The sequence below is a fragment of the Sceloporus undulatus genome, chromosome 6 (genome assembly GCF_019175285.1).
Source record: "Sceloporus undulatus isolate JIND9_A2432 ecotype Alabama chromosome 6, SceUnd_v1.1, whole genome shotgun sequence".
NCBI classification, from domain to species: Eukaryota; Metazoa; Chordata; class Lepidosauria; order Squamata; family Phrynosomatidae; genus Sceloporus; species Sceloporus undulatus.
Window position 1 is genome coordinate 6,804,807 of NC_056527.1, and position 26,915 is coordinate 6,831,721.

At 42.1% G+C, this 26,915-nt stretch overlaps 1 protein-coding gene across 3 annotated transcripts in view; it reads left to right on the forward strand.

Annotated features, from left to right (window-relative positions):
* The window catches only part of CRHR2 (corticotropin releasing hormone receptor 2), a 110,358-nt gene that overhangs the window by 29,237 nt on the left and 54,206 nt on the right, over nt 1-26,915 (forward strand). For all 3 annotated transcript variants that reach the window (XM_042472198.1, XM_042472197.1, XM_042472200.1), the window contains 2 exons: nt 16,419-16,504; nt 20,490-20,596. In XM_042472198.1, coding sequence (XP_042328132.1) covers nt 16,419-16,504; nt 20,490-20,596 — 193 coding nt within the window. The remainder of the gene's footprint in view (nt 1-16,418; nt 16,505-20,489; nt 20,597-26,915) is intronic.

The window sequence follows — 26,915 nt, forward strand, 5'->3', positions numbered from 1 at the left end:
GGGCTTATACTCCATGAGGTTAAAGCAGGATCTCAGGCCATATGTGTCACCTGCTTAACCAGTCAATATATTTATAAAATGTGGATTTATTTGGTCATAGAGAAAAACAGTCATGTTAAAGGGACAGTGTGGTATACCGGTTTGAGCATTGGACTACAGCTCTGGAAACCAGGGTTCAAATCCCTGCTAGGCCATGGAAACCCCCGGGTGACAACAGGCAAGTCATACTCTCTCAGCCTTAGAGGATAATAAAAATAAATAAAAATAAAAGTTTTATTTATATACCGCGCCTTCCTTGAATCAGGGCGGTTTACATACATTATACATTATACATACAATAGGTTAAAAACAAGTCAGAGCATTGTTTTTGGCAATGGCAAACCCCCACTGAAGAAACTTGCCAAGAAAATCCTATGACAAGGTTGCCTTATGGTCACCATAAGTAAAAAAATGACTTGAAGGCACACAAGAACAACATAAAGGCATAGGTTATGATGATAAATAATGTAGGAACCCTGGTGCTGTCTGTAGAAAGGGTAGATGGGATTGTGTCTCTTTGTGGGGGAAACAGTTGAGGTTGTCCAGAGATGGTATCAGAAACTGTGAGTAAATAGATTCCCAAGTGCATCACTATGTTATTGTATATTGGGGTCTCTTCCAACTCTATGATTCTATGAAAGCACCCAATGATAAAGGAAGAAGGTTTGCTTTTCTACACACATTATCCATGATTCTGCATGGAAAGAAAAAGCTACAAGCTTACAGCTCTGATAGTCTGTCACTCACCTCCTTCCCAAATTCTTCTTTTGCCAGCTGCAGCTCCATGAATCCTTCCATTTCCTCATCAGTTGAGAGTGGATGGAGCAGCAGGCAACATCCAGCTGTTTCCTTATAGCTGGATGCAGAGGAACAGGTATCTTCAGGCCGGACTTTCAGGAGGTCTCTGCAGATGCCGATCACTTCTTCTGTTGTTGTTAAGTGCCTTCTGGTAGACCTCAGTCCATGGTTATCTTATGTAGCAGAGACCTTCAGGTCCTCCTATCCTCAGCTGTCCTGCTCAGCTCTTGCAGATTCATGGCCATGGCTTCTCTGATTGAATCTATCCATCTGGAATGGGGTCTACCTCTTTCCTGTTGTCTTTCATTTTACCAAGCATTATAGTCTTTTCTTGTGAGTCCTTTCTTCTCACAATATGGCCAAAATACGACAACCTCAGTTTAGTCATCTGGGCTTCCAAGGAGAGTTCGGGTCTGATTTGTCCTAGGACACATCTGTTGGTCTTTTTAGCAATCCATATACCGGTCATTTTACCTCCAGCTGTATCAAAATAGCTGGATGCTTGTCTTTTGTTTCCCTGGATCTCCATCAAGCGGGAAATGACTGAGTTTGAGGGAAGAGCCTGCATCTCAGAAAAAGTGGGTTGGGGAGGGGGAGAATTTTTGGTCACTGTGTGAATGGTAGTGAATTCCAACAACCAGAAAACATGAGTTGTGATGGTGTAAGTCTGATTGATGCATGAATCTGGGAGCAGCTACACTGTAGAAGTAATGCAGTTTGACAGCACTTTAACTGCCATGGCTCCATCCTGTAGAAGCTTGGGATTTGTAATTTGGTGGGGCACCAGCACGCTTTGCCAGAGATGGCTGAAGGGTTTGTAAAACTACAGATCCCAGGATTCCATAGGATGGTGCTACAGCACTTTAGTGGAGTCACATTATTTCTACTGTGTAGATGCACCTTCTATACCTTCAAATCACCCGTATACTTATGATAACTCTATATATTTCATAGGGGATTTTGAGGCCAGGAATATCTATGGTGGTTTGCTAGTTCTTTCCTCTGAAATATTACACCATCATTACCAAAAGAATGCCAACCATTATATTTCAGCAGACACCAACTTTTTTTGGGGGGGGGGGGACGAACACTCATTAAAACACTCATTAAAATCTGCAGATTTTATAAGAACTTGAATTTATATATCTATTTTACAAAAGCTATTCACTGATTAACTTGGCACTGCAACCTTATTCCGCATCACTCTCCTGTGGCTTGTCTTCCCCCACGCTGTCTCTGCCGCTACATTTGGAGACCCTCTTCTCTCATAAATGTGGAGAGGGTCATATGAGCAGTAATTGTGCCAAATATTGTGCAAAGTTATTAAACGGAAATTACATTAAATTTAAATGGAAATCCAGGAAAATCATCATAGTACTATTAGAGTCACCTTAGACGCCTCACTTGCTTTATTAGAATTCTATGTGGAGGAAAACTATTCTGTGAACATGGTGGAAATTAAAACTGTTTGCATATATTTGCTAAGTCAGGCTTCACCTACTTCTCAGAGAGAAAGAGATGTAGCCACCATGGGTGAGGGTTAATTTATTTTTATTCGCATGTGTGTATGAAGGCATTTTCCTCAGCTAAGAAATCTGCCCGCTGCCATGCAATTTTCAGTCACCAAATTTCTAGCATTTCAATAAGTTAAATGCTAAATTGATCATTTGATCTGCAGAAATAATCTAGGCTGACACCCCTTAAAATGCCATGGCTCAATGCTATGGAATCCTGGAAATTATAGTTTTGTGAGACATTTAGCCTTTTTTTTGTTTGTTTGTCAAAAAGCTCTGGTGCCACAACAAACTATAAACCTCAGGACTCTCTCACATTGAGCCATGACACTAAAGGCAGTGTCAACATGGATTATTTCTGCAATGCAGATGCAACCTTAGAAACACAGTTTAGGCATCCAAAGAAAAGGAGAAGGCAAAGTTACTGAGGAAAAACAAACAGAGCAAATAGAAGATGCCGAGTGTGCATAATGTTCAGTGTCTCACTCTTTGCAATGATAGGAATTTGGGGACTGAAGAAAAATTTTGTTTGAGTGACAGAATTTTTATTTGGGGGGGGGGGGGAATGCCATCATTCTGCATGTATCCCCAAAATTGCACCCCCGCATGGGGAAGAAGAGCACAGGAGGAGACAGAATACTATGCAAATTCTCAAGCTCCACTCCTGCACCTGCAGATTTTGATTCTTTGCTTGCTTTTGCCAAATACGTTAGTTCAAGAAACCTATTGCCTAACTTGTGAGTCCTATAAACAGACTTTATTACCATCACATTGATGGCTAGGGCTGGATTTATAGACAGCTCTAGTTATCAAAGAGACATTAAAACCCCAGATTCATTCTTGCAGTTGGATAAAATGTATATCGTAAAAGCGACTTGCTCACAAAGGGAGCCAATTGCATTTCTTTTTTCTTCCTGTTTCTTATATTGTCACTGAAAATGCTGATGGGAACATTCTTTGCCACATATGGAATCATTAGAGATGTATAGTATTCCAAGGAGAGATCAAAGTCTTTCTCCTCCTCCTTGGTATCTTTCAACTAACAGAGATCAGGGGGAAAAGAGATTTATGCCTGAGCAGCACTGCCTGTCTCCCGGTGTACAACTGTCTCCACTTCTGATGAGGGTTTTTTTTCTTTAAAAAGAAAGAAAAAACAACTCACCTGCCTTCAGCTCTTTCAAGAAAGGAAGGAAGGAAGGAAGAACCAACCCACTCAGTATCAGTGTTTTGTAGCGGGACAGATGGGCAGAGGATACAACTCGGAGTTGGTAGGGAGTGGTGGCCAAAGTCTCTCCAGTGTGGAGTGGTGACATCTTTAATAATTCCTTCCTGTACTGATTATAGTTAGTTACAGATCAATGGCTGCTGGAGGCTTCCATGGGGGCTGGGGGCTGAATCTGCACTGGATTTTAGTCAGAACTTTAAAAAGCTCTCCTGAACTTATTGGGGAGATAGAGCTCCATCCCTTTAGTTACTGTAGCTCCTTTGTATTTTTGCCTTAAACATCAAAGGAGCTGTCCAGAGTTCTAGATCTATTTGGCAAGTAGGGTTGAATACCTCGGATAGATCCTCTACAGTTTGGACTAAAACTATCCAACCAGAGTTCAGATCCCTTCTTGGACATGGAAGCCCACTGGGAGATCTTAGGCAAGTCACACTCTCTCAGCCTCAGAGGAAGGCAAAGGCAAAGTCCGTCTGAATAATTCTTGACATGATAGGTTTGCCTTTGAGTTGCCATAAGTCAGAAATGACTTGAAGGCCCATAACCCTTAAACTGCCAATTAATCCTCTGTCATCTCACCTTTTCAGATGGTTTTCAAATGTCCGAGTTTCTCTCTTTATTCCACTTTTCTATATCTCATCTGTCTATTTCAATGTGTCACATAGTGGTTTGAGAGTTGGCTTATGATTCTGGAGACCAGGGTTTGATTCCCAGTTCAGCTATCAAACCTACTGGGTGACCTTAGGTCAGTCACACTCTCTCAGCCTCAGAGGAAGGCAATGGCAAACCTCCTCTGAACAAATCTTTTTTAAAAAAGCCCCCATGATAAGGTCACTTTGGAGTCACCATAAATCAGAAATAACTTGAAGTCACACAACAACAGCTATTTCAATGACTGCAAACTGAGTTCCAACTTCAAAAGTAGTTTGCAGTCAGTTAACTCAGCAGGAGTGGAGAGGAAAGGGAAGAGTCTTACATTTCCCAGTAGGCTCAGGCAAAAGCAAACTGCTGTAGCTTCTCCTGACTTATGTGTTCTTCCGCATTAATTACTTTTGCTGTCTTGACCACTCTCTGATGTAGCTTGGCCACACTTCTCCCATTTTTCCCAAGAAATGTCAGAGAGTATGCGACAAACCTTAGCTGGAATAGATTGGAATAGATTGGAATTGATTTCTTTTCTTTGGAGTTCTCTAAGCAGAGGTTGGATATTGGTTTTTCAGAAGGGCTTTAGTTGTGTATTAGTATGGTAGGGGGTTGGATTAGATGGCCTTTGCGGTCCCTTTCAACAGTGATTCTGTGTAACACACTATGTAACAGACTACCAGCCAGTGGCTGCATTTGCATCTCATCCCTTTCCGACTGAGCCTTAGTCCCTCCATTGGAGGCAATGCCACAGACCTACATTTGTAGAGTAATTGAATACCTCCCAAGCAGAGCTAGGCTGCAATTTTCACTTTGATCTTGAGGAAGAAAACAAGGGGGAGATGGAGAGGTTGGGAATGCTGTTTTCAGGGGTGCCTCTAAAGGACTGCATTTGCCTTCAAAGCTATTTTCTTTTCTTGCTTGCTGATTAATTCCCTATTTTTTACTGTGAAAGACATTTTGCATCCCTCGGCTTTGCAGCTGCTGTTTTATTTTGTCAGCGCTGAAAACCAAGTTAGGCGGCAAGCTGTGATATCCCAGATATTGGTTCCCATGTGTGTGGTTGACAATTTAAGCTGTGTTCAAAAGTTTTGGGGTAAAATTTGTCAGCAAACCCCATTAAATAGAATGGATGGCATGGAATCCATTGACGGGCAGACTGAAGAGGAATCCATTCTAGGAGACAAAAACCATGTTTTTGTCACAGGAAGGTGGGACCTATGGCCCCCTGGGTATAATGGGACTCTAACTCCTATCATCCTGGTCATTGGCATTGTAGAATGGGGGTAGTGGGAGTTGCAGTGCAACTTCTGGAGGGCTGCAGGTTCCCCACCTCTGGCTTCTGTAGTAATGTTCAAACTGGAGAACACTAGCATTCTCAAACCAAGTTCACTATAAATCCCACCATTTGTAGTCAGCATAGCCATTGAGAAATGATAGGAATTGTAGTGCAGCTCAATTGGAGTGGCACCAAGTTGGCAAAATGCCACCTCAGTTGGCTACCTTGCATCTCAGCTATGTCCAAATCTAAGTAGTTTGAATTAGTTAATTCAAATTAATTAATCTCATGTATTGTTATGAATCTTCCACCTTATCAACTTTCTGTTAACATGCAAAGTATCTGCAGGAAACTTCAGGCTGAGCAAAGAAGAAATGGAAGTAAGCAGATTCTGTAATTTTTTTTTTCCTTTTCAAGGCATTTGTCCACTCAAAATCAAAAGCAAACAAACCATGCTGCTGCTTTGCTCTCTATTAAAAAAATACTGTTTCAGTCATTAACGTTCTAGCTGGGGGATTCTGGGAATTATAGTCAAAAAGAAGTATTCAGCCCCCCCCCATGCTACACACTGAGTACTTTGCTGTTTTACTTGCTAAAATAAAGCCCACATCAAGCAGAATATGAGATTGCTTGGAACATCGAGTCCCCATCCATAGAAAGAGGCCAAAGCTCCTGGGTCCCATTAAGATTTGAGTATTTATTACAAAAATAAACCAAATTCTGCTGAATGGCTTGTAGTTGAGTAGTTCCTGCAAAACCGGAGTACAGCCTTGGTGTGTTTTTGTGCCTTGTCCACATCGTCTCCAAATTTGCCAAGAAAACAGCATCATAAACATGGAGTTCTTTGGTATCTTTTGGCCAGGCTAGGCGGTGTAAAAAACTTGCCATTTTTGTTATCACCCTGCCATATCCGCTGTTGCGCTTTTTTACTTTGCAGGCTGCCCTAAGAAAACAAATGCCAAAGGGTGGCTCAGACATGGCAAAAACAAATAGAAAGTGCTTCATGTTACAGCCTTTCAACAGCTCCTTCAGTGCAGATAATAATTTCCAGCTATTTATAGGGTTCAGAACACTTCACCTTTCCTGTTGTAAAACTGGCAACATTAAGAGCCCTCAGGACCTGACCTTCCATTAGACAGAATAAGGAAGGCACCTCAGGCAGTGGTTCACAAGCAGGAGCAAAGGGGTCATTCCGATGTTGTATTCTTTAGTGCCACGATGCAGATTATTTCACTCATGCATTCCGGGTTTGTTATTCACACTAGGGAACCATATTGACATGCATCTCTACAAATTTGGTTGCTGACACGTGCAAGCATTTGAATCAAGATGGAGTCAAGGATCCAGATGCATTCAGAACATGTTCAAAGTATGCAGCATTTTATCCCGGGTCTATTCAAGTCTATTCACATCGGTTATTCACACTATCAGCAAAGCGGATCTTTTTTAAAAAATGGAGGGGGGCTGATATCGATTATCCCGGATTAAGATTTTTTTTGGCAGACCCCCCCCCCCCGACTTAATCGAGTGCATTTCGGATGTGTGTAAACAATGGAGATTCAACCCGGATTTATCCTAGATTATTTTCATAGTGTGAATAACCCCAAAGACAGAGGCTTGTTTTCCAAAACCAGCTAGGTCCTGGTTACATGGTGCACTCTTGGCCTGGCTGTTGCAACCAAGTATAGGGCAACTTCTTTCCTCTGTTTCCTTTCCTATCCCAAGGTAATGTTCCTGCGACAATAAGCCTTAGTTTTCCCCTTTACCTTACAAGAACATCTTATTTCTGCCAGAAGTCCATTTTCTGCCATAGACTTGTCTTCTGCCCTTGGCTTCATCTAAAGAGTCAAACAGTCCTATATTAAACGCGTGCTGTGAAGGAAATATTGGTTGAGTCTCCCTTTCAGAAATGCTTGGGACCAGAGGAGTTTTGGATCTCAGAGTCTTTTTGATTTTGGAATATTTGCATATACATAATAAGATATTTTGGAGATGGGGCCGAGTCAAAACATAAAATTCATTTATGTTTCATATACACCTTATGCACTTATCCTGAAGGTAATTTTATACACGATATTTTAAATAATGTGCATGAAACAAAGTTTGCATACATTGAACCATCAGAAAGCAAAGGTGTCACTATCACAGCCGCCCCATGTGGACAAGTTTGGATTTTTAAATATTTTGGATTTCGGTGTTCTGAATAAGGGAGACTCAACCTGTACTCTCTTTCGTGATATGTGTGTGTGTGTGTGTGTGTGTGTGTATGTGTATGTAGGCAGTTTGGAAGCAAGGCTGGATTCACTTTGCAATTACACTTTCCTCCTCCAAGCTTCTCTCTTGTGGTCAGCCTGCTGCAAACCCTGAAGTCAGTGAAGAATATTTTTAACGGGATGTGCTTGTCTCCGAGTTATGTATGATGTACTCTGCCAATCCATCACTGTTGTATTTACAGGCCTGTGCTCACTGGCATGCATGGCTGAGATGGCAAATATTTTTCATCTTAATTGCAGGCAGCACATTTGTAACCCTTGTCAGAAAATAATTGGCAAGCAGCCTCACCCCTCCTTCTCCCCCAACAATCATAATTAGATTAGTCCTAAGCAGCTGAGATGTAAGAGATGTTGCAGAATTATTTTAAAGTACATTGTTTGGACACCTAGAACTCCCTGCATCTCACACCAGAATGTGGATAGATAACATCAGAGAAGTCCCTAGGGTTTGTCTTATTCCCTCTGGACTAATTTTGTCAGATAAATGGAAGACTGAGGTGGGCAGCAAGAATTCATTTGACAGAATCATCCAATAGTTCATCTCCTAGAGAGGGTTTTGGTGGTCTGCTGTGACACATTTGCTCAATGCTTTGCAGATAAAATCATTCAAGCCCAACCCAGATCTGATATCTCTGTTGGAAAGTTGTCTCTTGAAGTATCAGGTCGCTTTGGGAATTCATTCCTTGCAAATGCCAATAGAACCTGAGCAGTTGTGCCAGCCACATAGTTATTCACTGGATTGTGTTCCCAACTCAAACAGCCTATAAAAGCACCAACCAATTAAAACTCATTTTTAAAATTTGTTTTTTAAAAATTTAATTTACATTCCACTTTTCTCCTAGTGTGAGACCCAAGGTGGATTAAAGCAAAGGACACTTAAAACCTGTGTGATACTATAGTTTTTTTTTAAAACAACAAGTAAACGAAAAATTCTACTAACACTGCTAAACTCAAAGAGCAGATTAAAACATAGTCAAAAAGATAAAAGTATAACAAAGCCCTTTAAAACACCTATCACGGTCAGTTAAGAGCCAAAGATCAGCCTAAATTAACAGGTCTTTTCCTGCCAGCACAAACAAAACAAGCAAGCACAAACTAACTGCATTGTAGAAACAATGCAGTTTGGCACTGTTTTAACTCTGCACAATCTCTCAGCCTCAAAGGAAGCCAAAGGAAAAACACCTCTGAATAAATCTTGCCAAGAAAACCCCATGATAGGGTTGTCTGAGTATTGTCATAAGTCGGAAATAACTTGAAGGCACATGACAACAACAAAGAATTGCCAGATTTCAGGGTACTGCCTGGGGTCCCTAGTTTTGATAGGAAGCATTTGGGCGACAGGCAAAGGTTCAATCCTCAAGTTTTCATGTGTCAGCAATGGGCAAGAGACAAGGCTGCATGCAAATCTCTGATCAGGCAGACAGTCTTCCAGCTGGCTGTGCAGTTTGCTGCCCTTTGCAAAGGTTAATGGGCGTAAATCATGCTTTGCAATTTGCAAATAACCTTAATTTCCAAGCAGACCCCCCCCCCCATGGCATCACCAGGGTCAACTTTAGGTCTCAGGTTTTGGCCCAGAAATCTTAGGGCCTGGCATGATACCAACTTGGCATTCCTACCTCAGGCCTCAAAAAGGTTTTCACCAGACGCTGGTAAGATGAGAAATGCTATAAATCCACATGCAAACAAACATACAAATCTTCCATCTTACAAGGAATCTGTGTGTGTCTTTGTGTGTGAGGACGTGTTTTTCATCCTCAGGAACTGTGTTGTGCAAATGTAAATAAATGCTGGCTGCCCTGAGTCTGCTGATACTCACTAGGTGGCAAGCTGCCCCTTAAACTTCCCACTGTGGCCCTGGCACAGTGCGGTTCTCAGGGAATGGTGAGAAGTTAAAATGGCAGCCCTCCATGGACTTGATGACCTGTTGTTTTGATTTCCCACAGTGCAGCTGATGTAGCCTCGCACCAGGGAATAGTGGGATGTTTTAAATGGTGCTTCACATCACTCAGAGCACTGCTGCTACCAATACCAGAAAAGCCCTCTTGGCCACCCTGATGTGTCCACTACTGCTATGGGTCACTTCTTCTGAGGTCCAAATATGGCACCCATCATGTGACCTTGGAGCCTTGTTCTGACCTCAGAAGCAACCAATCTGTGGTGGTGGCAAATTCACAAGGCACTCCAATGGGAGTCCCACACATACAGTAGAAGTGGTGCAGAGATGGAGGCTAAAGTAATGGGAACAGATTGGGGCAACATTGGGACCAAATACTCTGAGCTACTCCTGGAATATCTGGGCCAGTGTAGATAAGGAGGAAGGGGAGAGGAGGGAAAGATTCCCAGATGGAAACTGGGATACTTGTGGCCATGCAACATCATAGTTGTCAAGTTGTCAAGATGGCACACTATTATGAGAACATACAAGCTAGGAGAGGCAGCAACAGTTTGCTTTTGCCTGAACCCACTGGGAAGGGCAAGATTCCCCTGTTTCCTCTCCTTTCCCCCTTGCTGAGTTAACTGAGTGCAAATTACTTTTCAGACTGATCTGTGAGGTTATTCAGATGGTGAAAATAATCCAGGATGAATCCAGGTTGAATCTCAGTTGTTCACACACATGTTGAATGCACCCGATTGAGTTGGGCAAGGGGCTGCCAAAAACCCCCCACTTAATATGGGATAATCAATATTGATTTTCTTCCTGAGGGTTGTTTTTCATCATTGGCAGTGTGAATAACTGATGCAGATAGACCTGGGATAAGACTCTGAATGCCTTGAATGTATTCCAAATGCATTCACATTGCTGGCTGCATCTTTTTTCAACTGCTTGCACATGTGAACAACCAAACTTGGAGAGATGTACATCAATGCAGTTCCATAGTGTGAATAACAAACATAGAATGCTTGAATGAGATTACTCACATCGTCACCCTAAAAAAACTGTCTGAATGACTCCTAGGTTTCAGCAGTTGAAGGAAACTGAGGCCAAGGAGGAGGAGGAGGAGAGAGAAACTGGGACATTTTAAACACAGTTGAAACAGTGGAATGGCAGGGAATTAAGTGGGACTGTCGGTGTCAAATTAGGACCTTTGTAGAGTGTGACATGTATAACTCTTTTGTCCCCTTGTTACAAGCACGGCAGGTTTGAGAAACAATGCAAAAAGAATCCACTTTGTTTTGTGGGATTGGGAAAAGGATCCAGTCTGCACTTCAAAATGCCAATTTCTATTTCAAACCACTCCATAGAAAAAGAAGCAAACACTATCCTGCCATCAGTCTCCAATCAAAAGCTTGCAGTTTAATCACCATAAAAATGAGGTTTTCACTATGAATATATTCAACAGCTAGAAAATAGATTTCTGGCATTTCTTGTTACCTGCTCAACCATTTGTGAGGGACGGATTGTGGGTTTTAATATTTTAATTCCCTACATTAAAATAAAATAAAAAATTCTGTCAGCTGGAGATGTTTTCAATAATTGATGCAATTGACTTGATTTGTTTTTTTTAAAACCTCAGTATTATCATAATTATATGTTTCTGTGTATCTGTTTAGTTAGCTAGATATGTGATTTTGATTCACCTAGGTTTTACATTGAGAGTTTCCTATCTGTATCTAATGCTGGAATATGATGCATGAGCTCCTGTCAAAACAATCTTTTACAACTTTTGACAAACATATCTAATATTTAGGGAAGCAATTTTAATGCAATGACTCTGACTGCGTTCAGCTGAAGAAAATGGAATTTCAGTAAACAGTATTTACAAAATTCTCCTTTTAATCTCTTGAGGAAGAACCAATGATGGAAAATGGCAGTCACCCTTGGAAGAATTGATCAGGGAAGGGGTGCACAGAATCCCAATTCAGAAGGAAAGCCCCAGAAATAAAGATACCCCCAAACCTTACAGTCTGCTCAATATGTTCAGGGTTTTGTTGCATGTGGAATCAGATTCTGTGATTTCCATCTAGGAATGAATGATAGACCTGGATAAACATGTAGACCAGTATTCTTGCCCTTCATCCCACCCCCCTAAAAAAACAAGCAAACATAATGTGAACCTATCACTGCCTTGCACCAAATATGAGTTTGGACCATCCAGTTATGTTGTGGTTTAATGCCTGTACTGCAGCCACTCACTCACAAAACAACCACAAGGTTGTGAGCTGGATACCAGCCAGGGGCTCCAGGGTCAACTCAGCCTGGCATCCGTCCATAGGTTGCTAAAATGAGTACCCAGCTTATTGGCGGCAATTAGCTTACACTTTGTAAACCGCTTAAGGGAATGCTTAAGTTCACTAATAAGCAGTATAGGTGCACTTGCTATTGGTATTCATTTTTGTCTTCTATAATTGGCAGCAGTTTTCCCTAGATTTCAGGGAGGAATTTATATAGCGGTTAGAGCATTGGGCCATGACTCTGGAAACCAGATTCTCAATTTTTGCTTAGCCATGGAAACCCACTGAGTGATCTTAGCCAAGTCACACTTCTCTCAGCCTTAGAGAAAGGCAAGGGCAAATCTCCTCTTAATAAATCTTGCTAAGAAAACTGATGATGAAATCACCATAACATGAAATCAACCTGAAGGCACAGAAGAAGGAAGGAAGGAAGGAAGGAAGGAGGGAGGGAGGGAGGAATCTTCCCAAGAAAACCCCACGATAGGTTCACATTAAGGTCATCATATGTTGGAAATTACTTGAAGGCACACAACAACAACAACAACAACAACAGTGTGAAGTTGCCAAGAACTAAGCCCTGAACCTTTTTCAGGCAAAACAAGGACTTTGCTATTGACTCTTCCCCATGAATTTACCAAAATATTAATACAGACGTAGAGTAGAGATTCCACGAAAGGAGGATCAGAAGAACTCTCATTCTGAGGTTGCCATTTCTTAGATCTATTTAATGCAGAGGTGAACAGCAATATAAAGGACATTGCCCAATTTCCCCTTTTCCGAGTTTCTCCATGGGCTACACCCAGACCCATATAGTACTCCCAACTATATTTTCATCCGAGACCTTCACAAAATGGTGACCAGAAGGGGCATTGCTTCCTGTTGCCATTTTGAGAAGGACTCTGACAAAAGGAGAGATATTGAAGGGTTCAGGGGGGTGTTTCTTTGTGGGAGTGGGGTATTTAAGCACATTTTGAGGGTTCTCTGTGGATTTAGGTTTTAAAAAATGGGCTGCCAAATCATTCATTGTCTCTCAGTAGCTGCTAGGCCATCTTGAGCAGATTTTCCATCACCCTAACAGCCCTGTGGAAAAACTCTCATATTCAATTTTCTCGGCAGTGAGAACATATTGAAGGGGAGCAGTATCTATCATTTTCTATTGATTGTTTTCTGCCTTGGATGGAGCTAAAGAGACAGATGTTTCTTCTAGCCACGAGCAAAACAATATTGCTTTGCGTTGGCTGTGTCCAGAAAATCTTTTCTTCCTGAAGGTCTTGTAGTATCTCGGGGGACACAGAGCTCATCCAGACATTTGCATTTCATGTGCAGGGTGGGAAGCTCCTTTGAGGAGTGAACGCCGTGCATCTTCTCTCCTTGTACAATACTTTCCCCATTTGTTGTATGTTTAGGGATGATCTGGAGGCAGCGATATTTCCCTCTTTCCCTTGTTCCAGCTAGGGCTTGGGAGTGTTACTGTTGGTGGTTTACAACTCCCATTGTCCCTTAGCTAGTATGGTCAGTGGTTCTAATTCCAAGCTCTAGTCCAAGGATGGGTTCACTCCTGAACCTGGAAGACTGAACCAACTCAGGGAGCTTTGGAGGGCCACAATATGATACTACATTATTGTCCGTTATCTCCCTGTATGTCTTCATGCCGGTAACAGGAGAATTTTCTGGGTGTAGGTCATGAGCAGAGATTGAAATGCTGGTTTTGGGGACTATCACTCCTCAAATCCCCCATCTATCATAGTCAGTGGCCATGCAGGGTGGAGGATTCTGGGATTTGTAGTCCAATGACTCGCCTTCATAGTTGCCTATTTCCACAAGGGTTTAGTAGCTTTGCCGCGCCAATGAAGCCCACCAGGGACCTCTGGTTTGAAAATTATCCCCTGAACTAGACCCTGGCTGTGGCAACTACTGCCTTCCATGTTGGTGGAGCAAAGAATCTACCCTGGGATATAATTTGTTGGGTTTTTGTTTTGTTTTATTTATATACCGCTATTCCAAAGATCATAGCGGTGAACAGCAAGTAAGCTAATTAGCAAGTACAGTAAGCTAATTTGCCCCCAACAGTCTGGGTACTCATTTTAGCGACCTCCTCGGAAGGATGCAAGCCTGAGTCGAGCTTGGGCCCTTTTGCTGGTCTTGAACTTGCAACCTTGTGGTTTCGAGTGAATGGCTGCAGTACAGGCATTTAACCACTGCGCCACCAGGGCTCCCCAGCTTTATAGTCCCAGCTTTAAATGGCCCTCTCTGAAATGCTGGACACTATCCTCAAAATAGATGCAGATAACTTCTTTAAAGTTACAGCTGAAACCCAGAGCATATTCCCCACCCCACAAACAAGGAGAAGAGCAGCCATCCGCTCCTGTTGATGATCTGGTGTTCCCAACAGAAGGAGGTCAGTGCAGGGGAAAGGGTGAATTTGCAATTAATTCAGCCGAGAAGAGAAAGGTTCTTGATATTATTATCCTGCTTTCAGAGAAATCAGTCAAGGGGAAAATTCAATATATCAAAAAGAGGGGAAAGGAAAGAATAAGTTGAGACTCTCCCTGTGGTTTTCCCCCTCCTTCTCCTAGTATTCATTAGGCAAATGGCCACGATTGTTCAGGACAGCTTGTTCTGGAGAAAAAGGCAAGAGCCTCATTTTAAGAAAGCAGCCTCTTGTTCTGATGGCGCCGCAACTTTGTCAGGGCTTGTGGGATATCTTCAATTTATGGGGATTGCACTACACAGAAAACAAGGCTCAGATACTATTATGAAAAAAGAGCCTGATTCAGTGGGACAGTTCTGGAATTGGCCCAAACTGTGCTCTTAAAATCTTTCACAGTCCTGCTTACCCCCCATACTCACACTTGATTTGGGAAGATGGGGGACCTATTCACAATTTCTGGACTACAATTCCTGTCCTCCTGACTATTGGTAATGTTTGCTGGGATTGAGGAGAGTTAGAGTCCTCTCATCTGAGGGCTGGCAGTTGAGGATCATAGCTTTGCCAGCTCTTAAGCAAAGGTAATAATGGGCTGAATGATCCTTTGCAAAGAGACTGTAGGAGTCAAATGCCATTTCCATTAAGTAAAGCTACTCCCACACTCTTTCAAGCATGTATTGTGAGCAGGTTGATTGATCAGGATGGGGAAACATGACCCTCCCAGGATTCAAGAATGGAAGCATCAGGGAACAGAAGTTTGCGTATGTACCTTCAAGTTGCCTGTCTTGTGGCAACCTCATGAATTTGATAGGGTTTTCTTAGGCAAGGAATACTCATAGGTGGTTTTGCCAGTTCCTCCCTCTGAAATAGAGCCTACAACACCTAGTCTTCATCGGTGGTCTCCCATCCAAGTAGGATCCCATCCAAGACTAGGATCAGCGTAGCAAGAATTCAGACTGAGATAAAATCATGACGCACACTGCTTCATGAGCTTGCTGCTGTGTTTCCAGATCTGACCTCACAGGGATGTTATGAGGCTAAAATGCAAGAACCATGGGCATTGCCCTGAGTTTCTTGGAAGAAGGATAAACAGGAAATGTTTCTTGGCTCCACAACTTCACTGTGTTGGGATCAACGACATGTAGCTGATTTTAAAAGAAGCAGTAGGTTGCGCCCTTCCTTGGGCCCAGCCTAATTTGCAAAGGACATTGCCACATGAGCCCCATTCCTGCAGCAATCACATCCATTTGTTTTTTTTAAAAGGGAAAATACCAGTTTCAGAGAAGTTAACATTGTACATTTTCACAATCATGCGACTGTGGCTACTGCCACATCACACTCATAGAATCATAGAGTTGGAAGAGGCCATAAGGGCCATCCAGTCCAACTCCCTGCTATGCAGGAAATCTCAATTAAAGCTTCCCCAACAGATGGCCATCCAGCCTCTGTTTAAAGATCTCCAAGTAGGGAGATTCCACTACACTCCAAGGAAGTGTGTTCCACTGTCGGACAGCCCTTACTGTCAGGAAGTTCTCTCTCCTGGACTCCCTGTGAATCCTGGCTCCCTATCTTACCCAACAGGCCTTTTGTTTTATTTTACTTTTTCATGCAATTCTAAAGCTCTGCTATTGTGATTTGTATTTTAAAAAGAAAAGAAACGGGGGGAAAGTGAAAGGAAACCAGCCTGCTTGGGAATAGCAAGGGGGAGTAGGGACAGAGAAAGAGGAGGAAACACTGACATGACATAACTGTTTATCTTGGAACTGAGAACTAGCATGATTGGGAGGTCATTGAGGGGTTTACCCCATCAATGAAAAGGGATGCCCTAAGCATACTTCAGAGGCACAGCAGCCGCTGCTTTTTCCAGCTATATTCAGGCTGCTTTTTCCAGCTATATTCAGCATTTGAAAGCCATGTGTACTAGAGGTTTCCAAATCTTCAGCCAGGGTATCTGATCATTCAAACCTCTGTTGTTGTTGCTTTTTCCCTTAAGTGTTATTGCTTTGGTTCTTTTTTATTGATCTGTTTTGTGTTTGGTTCTTCCATCTAGGAAATGCTTACCGAGAGTGCATGGGAAATGGGACCTGGGCCTTCAAGATTAACTATTCACAGTGTGAACCCATTCTGGTTGAAGAGGTCTGTATGTCTCTCTTAATTGCATGTGTGTATTATAGTGATGTAGACCTGGGTTGATTGACTTGGACTTGACTCAAACGCAAGTCACTTTAATGACTCGGCTTGAACTAGACTCTGCAATCAATGATGCACTCGATTCGACTTGAGACTTATATTTTAAGCAACTGACTTGTTGGTCTAATTTCATGCAGAAACAACCAACATATTAGGCAGTGATTTGAAGAAAAGGTTGAGGTCTACTCAGCAGCTTGTCCCCAGTGTACATTTCTTTTTAAAGCTTTCAATAAGCTTTATAAGGATCCCTTATAAACCCATTGCCTAACACATTTGCTGTTCCCCTCTGAGGATTTTCCCCTACCTTTGTGTACATCTTCTTCACTTTGTAGTTAGTGAAATCTACCACCCCCACATACACACACCACCACCACCTTCTTTTTTCTGTTAAAGTTGGCTCTTAGACTTGAGACTGAACTTGAGACTTGAAGGTACAGGCTTGATACTTGGAGTAAAAGACTTGAATACACCACCGGTGAATTGTGCTGTGTGTAGGTGCCAACCTTTGAATATTGAAAAGAGGAGCACTATCTCCTTGCCCTCCTCTTGATGTATTCTGTTTTAACAACTATGAGATGAGACACATTGATGCCCCATGGGACTCTGCACTCCTACATTCTCTCCTCCAATCTACAAGCCCTTTTTTCGAAAAAGAAAGTAAATGGATAGTTTTTAAAAGAGTCCTCTAAAGGCTTAGAAAAAGTAGGCGACCAAAATGCCCTCAAATGTGATATGATGGCTAAATGCTCCTCCCCAGCAGTTTAAAGGTGCTGTTGGACATGTTGAGGCAAGCATAACCTCCAACATTTCACAAATGAAAACTAGGATAGGTGTGTTCATGCAACATCAGGAAATGGTCAAGTTAACAAAAGTTATTAATGAAGAAGGGTTTGCAAACCAGGGCAGGTTGCAGCAGTTTGCTTTTGCCTAAGCCCACTGGGAAGGATGAGACTCTGTCCCCCTTTCGTCTCCCTGATTGAATTCATTGAGCACATATTACTTTTGCACTTTCAACTCAGTTTGCAGCAGTTGAAAGAAGGTGAGAACAAAATTGGGAAAGCAGGAGGAGGAGAGGGAAACTGGGACACTTTAAAAGCACTGAGGAAGGGTGACAAGAGAGGATTAACTGGGACCATCCTTGACATATTAGGACATTGGGAGGGTATGTATATGTATGTGTGTGTGTGTGTGTGTGTGTGTGTGTGTGTGTGTGTGTATATATATATATATATATATATACAGTGGTGCCTCGGGTTACGAAATTAATTCGTAACGCGGCCGCTTTCGTAACCCGAAAAGCCTTCGTAAGCCGAATTGCCATAGGCGCTAATGGGGAAAAGCCGCGATTCCGTGCGAAAAAGCCGAAAAAAGCACCAAAAGTTTTTTCGTAACCCGAAAAAACATTCGTAACCCGAAACAATAATTCCCTATGGGATTTTTTCGTATCCCGAAAATTTCGTAACCTGGGTATTTCGTATCCCGAGGTACCACTGTATATGAACCAAACGTGAATTTGGACCACTTTTGGATTCTTCTTTCTTTTTCTCGTTTTGGAGGAAGGCTGTGCATTGACAGGTTCCTGGGAGCAGAAGAACTGGTTCAGAACCTCAGAGGTTGTCCATCCCTGGTTTAAAACACCTTCCTCTCTCAGAAGATGTTGGGATTGTAATACAAAATGACATTTCTCTTGAATGGTTTTTCATCATTGCAGAAAACAAATACAGAAAATGCCTGCTTAAATAGCTTTTCTACTACAGTATATGGGGAATTTTCAGTTCCGCTCCGTTCATTTTAAAGCTTCACTGTCATGGGAGTGCTGAAGATCATCCTCAGCCCAGTTACCTCTTTGGCTGGCGAGAGCAGAAGTGCTCCCTGAATCCCTCAATGTTTGAAAGGCAATAACCATTTCATTTGGCAGGTTCCTCGGAAGTTATTTTTTAAAGTGCTTTGTAAACATTAGAGCAGAGGAATATTCCCCAAATACCTTATGGCTATCTCAAAAAAAGGTTTTTATAAAACCAAAACAAATCATGTTGTGTTTTGATGAAGTATTTCTTTGGTATTCCAGGTTTGCTTAAAGCCTACTACGCTACAAATGACCTTTTCTAGCCATTTATTGTTTTGCTCATTTATTAATCTCAACAGATGGAATGTATTATCTAGCTTGATCAGATGCATTCAACCTGTTTCTAGATGTTGAAAGGCAAGATTTATGTCATTTCCCTACTGAAACCTGGCTGAATATTAAAGTTTGAATTTTAAGAATAAACAGAGACATGGGAACTTTTGGATGATCCTGAAGTGGGAGGGAATTATTACTGGTCTTATTGATGGCCAGTCATAAGAATAGTTAAGCATACTTAACTAAGGTTCCAAACACATTGCAGAAATAATCCAGTTTGAGATCGCTTTAACTGCCCTGGCTAAGGGCTAGGGAATCCTGGGAATTGTAATTTCTTGTGGCCCCAGAGCTTTCTGACGGAAAAGGCTGAATGTCTCACAAAATTACAGTTCCCAGCATTCCCTCGCATCGAGCCAGGGCAGTTGAAGCAGTCTCAAACTGGATTATTTCTGCAGTGTGTGTTTGGACCTAAGTTAAGTATACTTAACTAAGTAACCTCTCTTGGTCTGAAACCTCACCCTCAAACTTGATGGAAATGTCATTCATCCCTGCTTCATTTAATAGCAAAATGGAGTTCCTTCTCCTCGTAAAAGTGATTTCCTGGGGAAATCCTGGGGGGCAGGGGAGTTAGGATTGTGACAATAGTGTCACTAATGCTGATGCCACGTTGCAGAATTAATGCAGTTTGACACCACTTTAACTGCCATACCTTTCTCTGGCATCATTTAAATAGCATACCTCCAAAGTGACCCAAAGCAGCTTTATTTGGTCCTGTCTGTTTGGGCCCCAAGTCTATGAAAGCCTATGCTGCAACTTCTTTCACTCAGTCTCAAAGGTGCTTCAAGATCCCTTTGCATACAGGAGAGGACCATGCTTCAAATAGCCTGGACCTGAACTGTATATGGCTGTATAGGTCATCACCAGCAAAAATAGCTTGCATTTAAGAGGCAGAATCTTGGGCCTTCCCTATAGCTTCAGGCAAAAGCAAACTGCTGCTGCCTCCCCTAGCTTATGTGTTCTTCCATATTAATATCCTTAGCCATATTGACCACAGTCTGACATTGCTTGGCCATATATGTCCCAGTTTTTGTGAAATGTTGGAGTGTATTTTAAAACAGTCTAGACTATGATTCTGGAGATCAGGGTTTGATTCCCCACTCAGCCATGGAAACTTACTGGATCATATTCTCTCATTCCCAAAAAACTTTATGGTTGCTGTGAGTCAGAGATGACTTGAAGGCACACAACAACAATGTTAAAGCAACTACCCAAATATTGAATTCCATCTCTAAAACTGGTTCAATTTTGGACCATTTCCTTCAGGTTTGGATCAGTCCTTTAAACTTCTAAAATCCAGAAGGGATTCATCACTATGCTGATGCAGGAACCATTGCTTTTACCCCCTGTAATACCTCAGATATAGGAACCACTAACCACTGCCAAAATAGCCTGACAATTTGTGTGCAGCCTGTGAGCCATGCATTGACCCTCTTTCCACTGGAGATGATAGGAATGAAGACCAAGACCCTTTGCATGCAAAGCATCAGCAGTGACCCCCTCTTCCTTATGAATTCTGTGCACAGAATGAGAACCGATCGCTGTTTATTTGCTTGATGCCCCTCAAGACATCAGATGTTCTCCATTTCTTGGTCCGCCATTGCAGCTGATACGTAACCCCCCAAGAGCTTTTGCAAGCATTATGAGAAACTTCTGTTTAATATTGTTTTTAGTATGTGGGCATGCTTAGGGGGAATCGATGCAGTCTGGCCAGGTCTTATGTGGCTGTTCTTTCCATTTTGCAATCTCCAGACAAAACCTGCGCTCCATTACAAGGTTGCAATTATCATCAACTACCTGGGGCACTGCATCTCCGTGGGAGCTCTCATTGTAGCTTTCCTACTATTCCTGTGCTTGAGGTAAGTATTCCCTCTTTTCTTTGGTTCATCTTCTGACTTTGCAACTTGTTGTCGTGTTTTTGAATTTGCCTTAAGACCTTCCTTGCAATTTCAGACAGTGTCTGGAATGTGATGGGCAACCATGTTTTTAAACCACTCACTTTTTTTAAAAAAAAGGTGGACATAGAACTTAGAAAAATTATTTTGTTGGACTACATGCTCTCAGTAGCCATGCTTGCTGGGGGATTCCAGGACCTGTTGTCCAAACAAGTTTCCAAGGTCTGGAATGATATTTGTTTATCCTGAGGGTTAAGTTCAGAGTGTAAGTCTGGAAAATCAGTATGCTAAGGGATCTTGTAGTGCCTCTGAAACTAAGGGGCTGTACAGATGGAGGCAAAGGGACAGCAGGACACCGCCCCTTTCTGCCCCAGATCAGGGCCACGGCAACCACACACCACAGTCCTTTTTTGCCCTTCAGAGGAGGCAAAAAGGAGTGGCAAAACACAGTTTCTTCTTGCATCCTCTAAAGGGCACCATATCTGCCACAGTGAGGTGTGATGATGCCCCTTCCATGCTGAGCCATTTGGGTGCCACACCGGAGGTGCATGCATTATCATGGCACATGTCGTCAGAAGGGTGTGCGCCAAACTGGCATCCAGGCAGTGGCATAAGGACTTCGAGCATGCGGAAGCTTAACCCTCACCCTGCCTACAGGCCAGCACAAAGTGCTAGTCTATATAGCCCCTAACTGAGCAAAATAAGTTGTAGCATACGTTTTCATAGACCGAGGCTGCAAAAGCTTAGGCAATAAGTTATTTCGCTCAGTTAGTCTCAAAGGTGCTACAAGATGCCTTTGTTTCTTGTGGGTTGTGCCTTTTCCAGTTCTCTACTTCACGAGCTTAAAAATTCATATTTGGGGACAATGTCTGCTTCTTGTCATTAAAAATAAAGGACTCAAGAGTCCAATCCACACCTAATTAAGTTCATTCCAATTGACCTCTCTTGCTTTTCCAATGGATTGCCTCAACCTCATTTGCCATTGCCCTGAATTGTATGGCTGCAAGACTGCCAGGTCTACTGAACATGAGAGATTTCTGAAATTCAAGAGGTCTGAACAGTTCTGGCAATGTGCTGAACTGCCTGAATAGCTGCTTGATCCACGAATCTTCAGGTTTGACCAAGGCCCTCTGTGGCACCTCCAAGTGTTCCTTTTGATGTTTCCTTTTTTAAATTACATTTTTGTGCTAATAAAACATTAGTACAAAAGAAAAGTGAATAAAGAGGAGAAGAAGAAGAACAAGAGAAAAGAAAAAGCCAATTCATAACAACATTAATAAGGATAGGACAACAATAGCTTAAGCAAACAGGTTAATGTAAGCCAAAGATGAACAACTAAATGGGACCATCAGGCCAAACACATACTTCCAAATACAAAGTGATTTTGTAGCACCCTTGAGACTAAGTGAAAGATAGAAAGTGATAGCAAAAACTATCATAGACTTCATCAGATGCATGTTTGGAGTGGAGAACCCAGAGACAGACCTATATAAGGCGGCTGTTTGTGAGAATTAAAGAAAGCTTGTTGGTTTGGAGATGAGATGAAAACTCCAAACATCCATCTGAAAATGTAGACTCAAGTCTACAAAAGCTCGTGCTACCATCTTCTTTCTTTCAGTTAGATTCAAAGCTGCTACAAGATCTCTTTGCATGCTGATTTTCCAGACTTAACACAGCCATGTCTTTGAATTCTACACACTTCTGAACAGTATTTTTGGATATCTCTGAATTCTTTCATGTCCTTCTCAAAACAGAAACTGGCAATGACATTGCACCATTTTGAGAAGGACCAAAAGAAAAATAGAGATACTGTATTTGGGGCTTGAGGGTGCTTTCTATGTGAAGCTGGGATGCTGGTCTTTGACTGTAATAAAGAATTTCATTCATTCATATGTGAAGCTGGGGGTGTTTCTGCACTGGTCTTTTCACAATTTTAAGCAGAAACACATCCAAAAATCACTCCAAATGTTTGAAAAAATTAGAGAGGTTGGGAAGCTTTGTGGGACTGGTAGGGTCTTTCAGAGGCTGCAAAAGTAGGATGGGCTGCATTTTGCCCAGCCTGGTGTAAACAGTCCATATAGAAAAATGAAGAATGTTCATATGGAAATGAAGACTATAGGATACAACACATTCAAACATAGACTTTTCTCTAAGGCAGTATTAGTTGTGTCACTGGGGTGATGAATCTGCCCTAGGTTTGAAAGATGCTATCCAGGGTGCTGGGTCTATTTTAGGAGATTGAATTCAGCACCTTGGATAAATCCTTTAAAATGAATTTCAAATTCAGAGCGGATTCACAGGGCCACTGGCATGAAAGCTACCAGCCCCCACCACTAAAACGGGATTTAAAAGCTGGAAAACACACGCCAAAGCGGGTTGCTTTTCACATACATCGTTGTCAAACGGTGTTAACCCAAATGGAAAGTAGACAAAAGCCACTCCTTTTTACTTTTGGGATTTTCCAAAAGTAAAAAGGAGTGGCTTTTGTCTAATTTCCATCTACGTTCCATTCAGGTTAATACCACTTTAACAATGATGTTGTGTGAAAATCATCTCCATTTTGTGCTGAATAATAACAAAACAAACTGATGACAGCATTGTTTGTCTGCATGAGAGAGAGGGTAACTTTTTATTCCTGCAAATGTATCTCTTAACTAAGGAGGTGAAAATAAAAAACCACTGCTGCTGAGATTTCCCAGGGTACCTTCTCACTTTCAACATGAGCCAAAGGCGCTATGCATATTTAGACACTGTGTTAGACATTTTTGTGCAAACATGTATCTGCTTTCTGTATGGTGTTGTTGTGTGCCTTCTAGTCACTTCTGACTAGAAAAGGTGAACACTTTACAGGGTTTCTTGGCAGAATTTGTTCAGAGAGGCTTTGCCTTTGACTTTCTCTGAGGCTGAGAGAGTGTGACTTGCCCAAGATCACCGAGTGCATTTCCATGGCCAAGCAAGGATTCAAAGCCTGGTCTGAATCCAGTCCAGCATTCAAACTGTTACACTATGCTGGCTCTTCGATTAGCAGCTTCCATTTTGGCTGAGTTGCAAATGCCCTCATCATTTTAGCCTTCACTTTAAATGAATTGTCTATGGTGGTGAAGCCTATCTCCAAACCAGGTTCAGCACCATGAACAGCTCATTGAAAATTTCAATTAAAACTTGAAGTGAATTCACTGCCTCAATGACATGGAAGCCACTAGGCTCCATTGTTGCTTTATACAAAATTCATGCCATCTTCTGTTTCTGCCGTTAACCAAATGACTTTACAATACAAAAATTGTGTTGTGTAGGGATGAGAACATATTTTGCACTGTCCCATTTAACCTGTACAAATGAACCAAGTTAAGATTTACATCCCTAATTGCTAACAACTGTTTTTGGCACTTCATTTCTCCTTGGTAGTGAGCAAACAAGAGAATAATTCATTGCAATCATATCATCTCCCTCCAAAACAAAGTGTTCATAAATGCCCATGGAAATAAAGAAGTAGCAATTTAGTTTCTTCCTTCTGTGCATCCCATTTGTTTCCACAATTCTAATATAGTGTTGAGTTTATCTTTCAGCTCAAGTTCGGCTAAATAACCCTCTTACTTGGGCTTTATTCAGAGTCAACATTTATACACTTTTTTTTAGTGTTTTCATGTATCGACCTCAATAAGCTTAAATGAATGTTCTTCTTTCCCTTTGACAGCAATATAGTAGAGAGTTATTGCTATTGTTTTGGGATCTTGCATACAAAAAGAAAAGCAAAACCTTTATTACTGTCAACAAAATGAGGATTTATGCTAGGGTTCAGAAACTTGTGTGGATCTCGGGGCTGGTTTTCTCCAGCCCTGCTTCTCTCGACCACATTCTGCTGAGGCCCATACTGCCAGGTCTGTGTCTCTCTGACTGTGTCTGTGTCTATCCACAACAGAAGGCTGTGGCTGCTGGGGAGTCTCACTCTTTGTCTCAGGCACTGACATATCTCCCTGTTGCTCCATCTAGTTGATTGGGGGCACAGCATCCCGATATCCACCCTTCTCCTTCCAGCAATCTCTGGTGCGTGGGGAAAATGCAACAGGGATCTGCTTCTCATCGGAAATAGATGGAAGGGGGTGGAAATGCAGAATCTGCTGTTGATAGCAGAGCAGACCCCATTACTTGCAGTGGCTGCTGCATGGTAAAGCAGGAATGGGGAACTGGGATAGTGCCACAGTTGTGAATACATAGGTACAGTGAATAAGAATCAATTACAGATGTGTAACTCTAGGTGAAAGGGATGCACTGGATTAGTAGTTAAGACACCAGTTCTGATGATCAGAAGATCAGAAGGTTGGCAGTTCGAGGCCTGAGTAATGCATGATGAGGTGAGCTCCTGTCACCAGTCCCAGCTTCTGCCAACCTAGCAATTTGAAAGCATGCAAATGTAAGTAGATAGATAGATACCACTTCGGTGGGAAGGTAATAGCATTCTTTGCAGTCATGATGGCCACATGACCATTGGATTTGTCTTCGGACAACGCTGGCTCTTCAGCTTAGTAACAGAGATGAGCACCACCTCCTACAGTCAGTTACAAGTAGACATTCATGTCAAGGGACTACTTTTACCTTTAACTCTAGGTGAACATGGTGTGACTTGTCCCTCAATAACCATAATTAAAACTGAACTTGTCACCTCACCACCATACCCACATTTTGCATTTCTATGGCCATTTGTATGGTGTATTCTTGGACAACACTTCATGCCATGCATCTGCGGAAGCAGATCAAGTCTACAAAGGCCTATGCTCCTTTCACCCAGTTAGTCTCAAAGTTACATCAAGATCCCTTTGCATGTTAATCAGTGCAGAGGCTGAAGCAATGCAGTGATGGCTAAAAACTTGGGCAGAAGTGATATGGACCAAAAATAGTTTTGGTTGCCTTTTTGAACACCGTTGATATTTAGGGACAATTTGGCTTGTTGCTACATTGCTTCCCCATCTCTCCAGCTTCTATTTTTGGGGGTTAAAGAGAACTGAAGAGCTCAATTGCTCCTCCCCAGTTGCCGAATAAGTCCCTTTGTCTGCTGCTCTTCAGCATTAATGAGGAAATAAAAACAGCTGCTACACCAAATGCTGATGAAGTGAAAAGAGATTAATTAAATGCTGTACCAGAAATGGTCTGCACAGAGGGAGGGCAACCGCCTCTGAGAAAACCATTGCACCAGTTCTTCATGAGTCGCAACACTTAGGGCAGTGCGCAGGGAGTTTATAGAATGAAAGTCTGTGGTGCCCTTATGCAGAATGTGTCTCCAGCATACATGACAAGGTTAGGACCTCATTCTCCCCTAGGCAGGCAGCCTGCACCTCCAAAGAGAGCTCACTGCTTGCCAAGTCAGGAGAAAACAGCAAGTTCAGCAGCAAAGGGGGCAATCTAGAGAGAGCTCTTATCGCTCCGTGATTCTTAAAGTAACTTTGTCCAAATGTTGGATTAAGAGAAGTTAAGGATGGGGTTGTTTTACTACTTGGCAGGACCACTAGGGATTCACTCAATGGGGTATTTCTAAGGGTCCAAAGACAGAAGTAAGATTGCTGCTCCTGGAGTGGCAAATGGAGTTTAATCTTTCTCCAGAACAGAATTGACTTCCTATAGTGGTTTCCATCTGATTTGGGGCCAAAAATGGCATAGAGCAGCCTGCCATGGAAATATGGAGCTAGAAATAGGCCCCTTTATGCAGCTGGTCACTTTTCACTATGGTGACATAACTGCCATAACTAGTAGCTGCCGTTGTGATTCGATCAGTCGAATTTAGTTTAAGAGCTTAAACAGATTTTTTTTCTGGGTTCCGAAATATTGGTAGGCATGCTTTATTATTATTTTTGTTACAACATGTTCAATCCCACTGCCCTTTGGTGTAATAACTATGTTCAGATTATGAGGAATTACATGAACCAGCGGAGCAATGTGGCTGGCAGTGAAGGAAGCCCTGCTGATTTCATGCAGCTGTTTAATATGGATTCTGTTATCCTGCTGCCTTCAGCAACAGACACAAAAGCCTGTTCCATTCACTTACAACTAGCAGCAGAGATATATGCAGCATTGGGCCATGAAATTATTCATTTATTGTATTTATTTTACTTTATTATTTATGTGTTTGTTTATTTTATCACTTTTAATTACTCCCACAAGGAGTTGAATACATGGCAACTATAAGTAAAATCTGCAACAAAAATCCTTCTAGCTGCAGTTATTGCTGTTGGCCAGAATTTTGTTGGTAGTCTTGCGCATGCCTGTGTTCCCCATTGAAGAAGGTGGACAT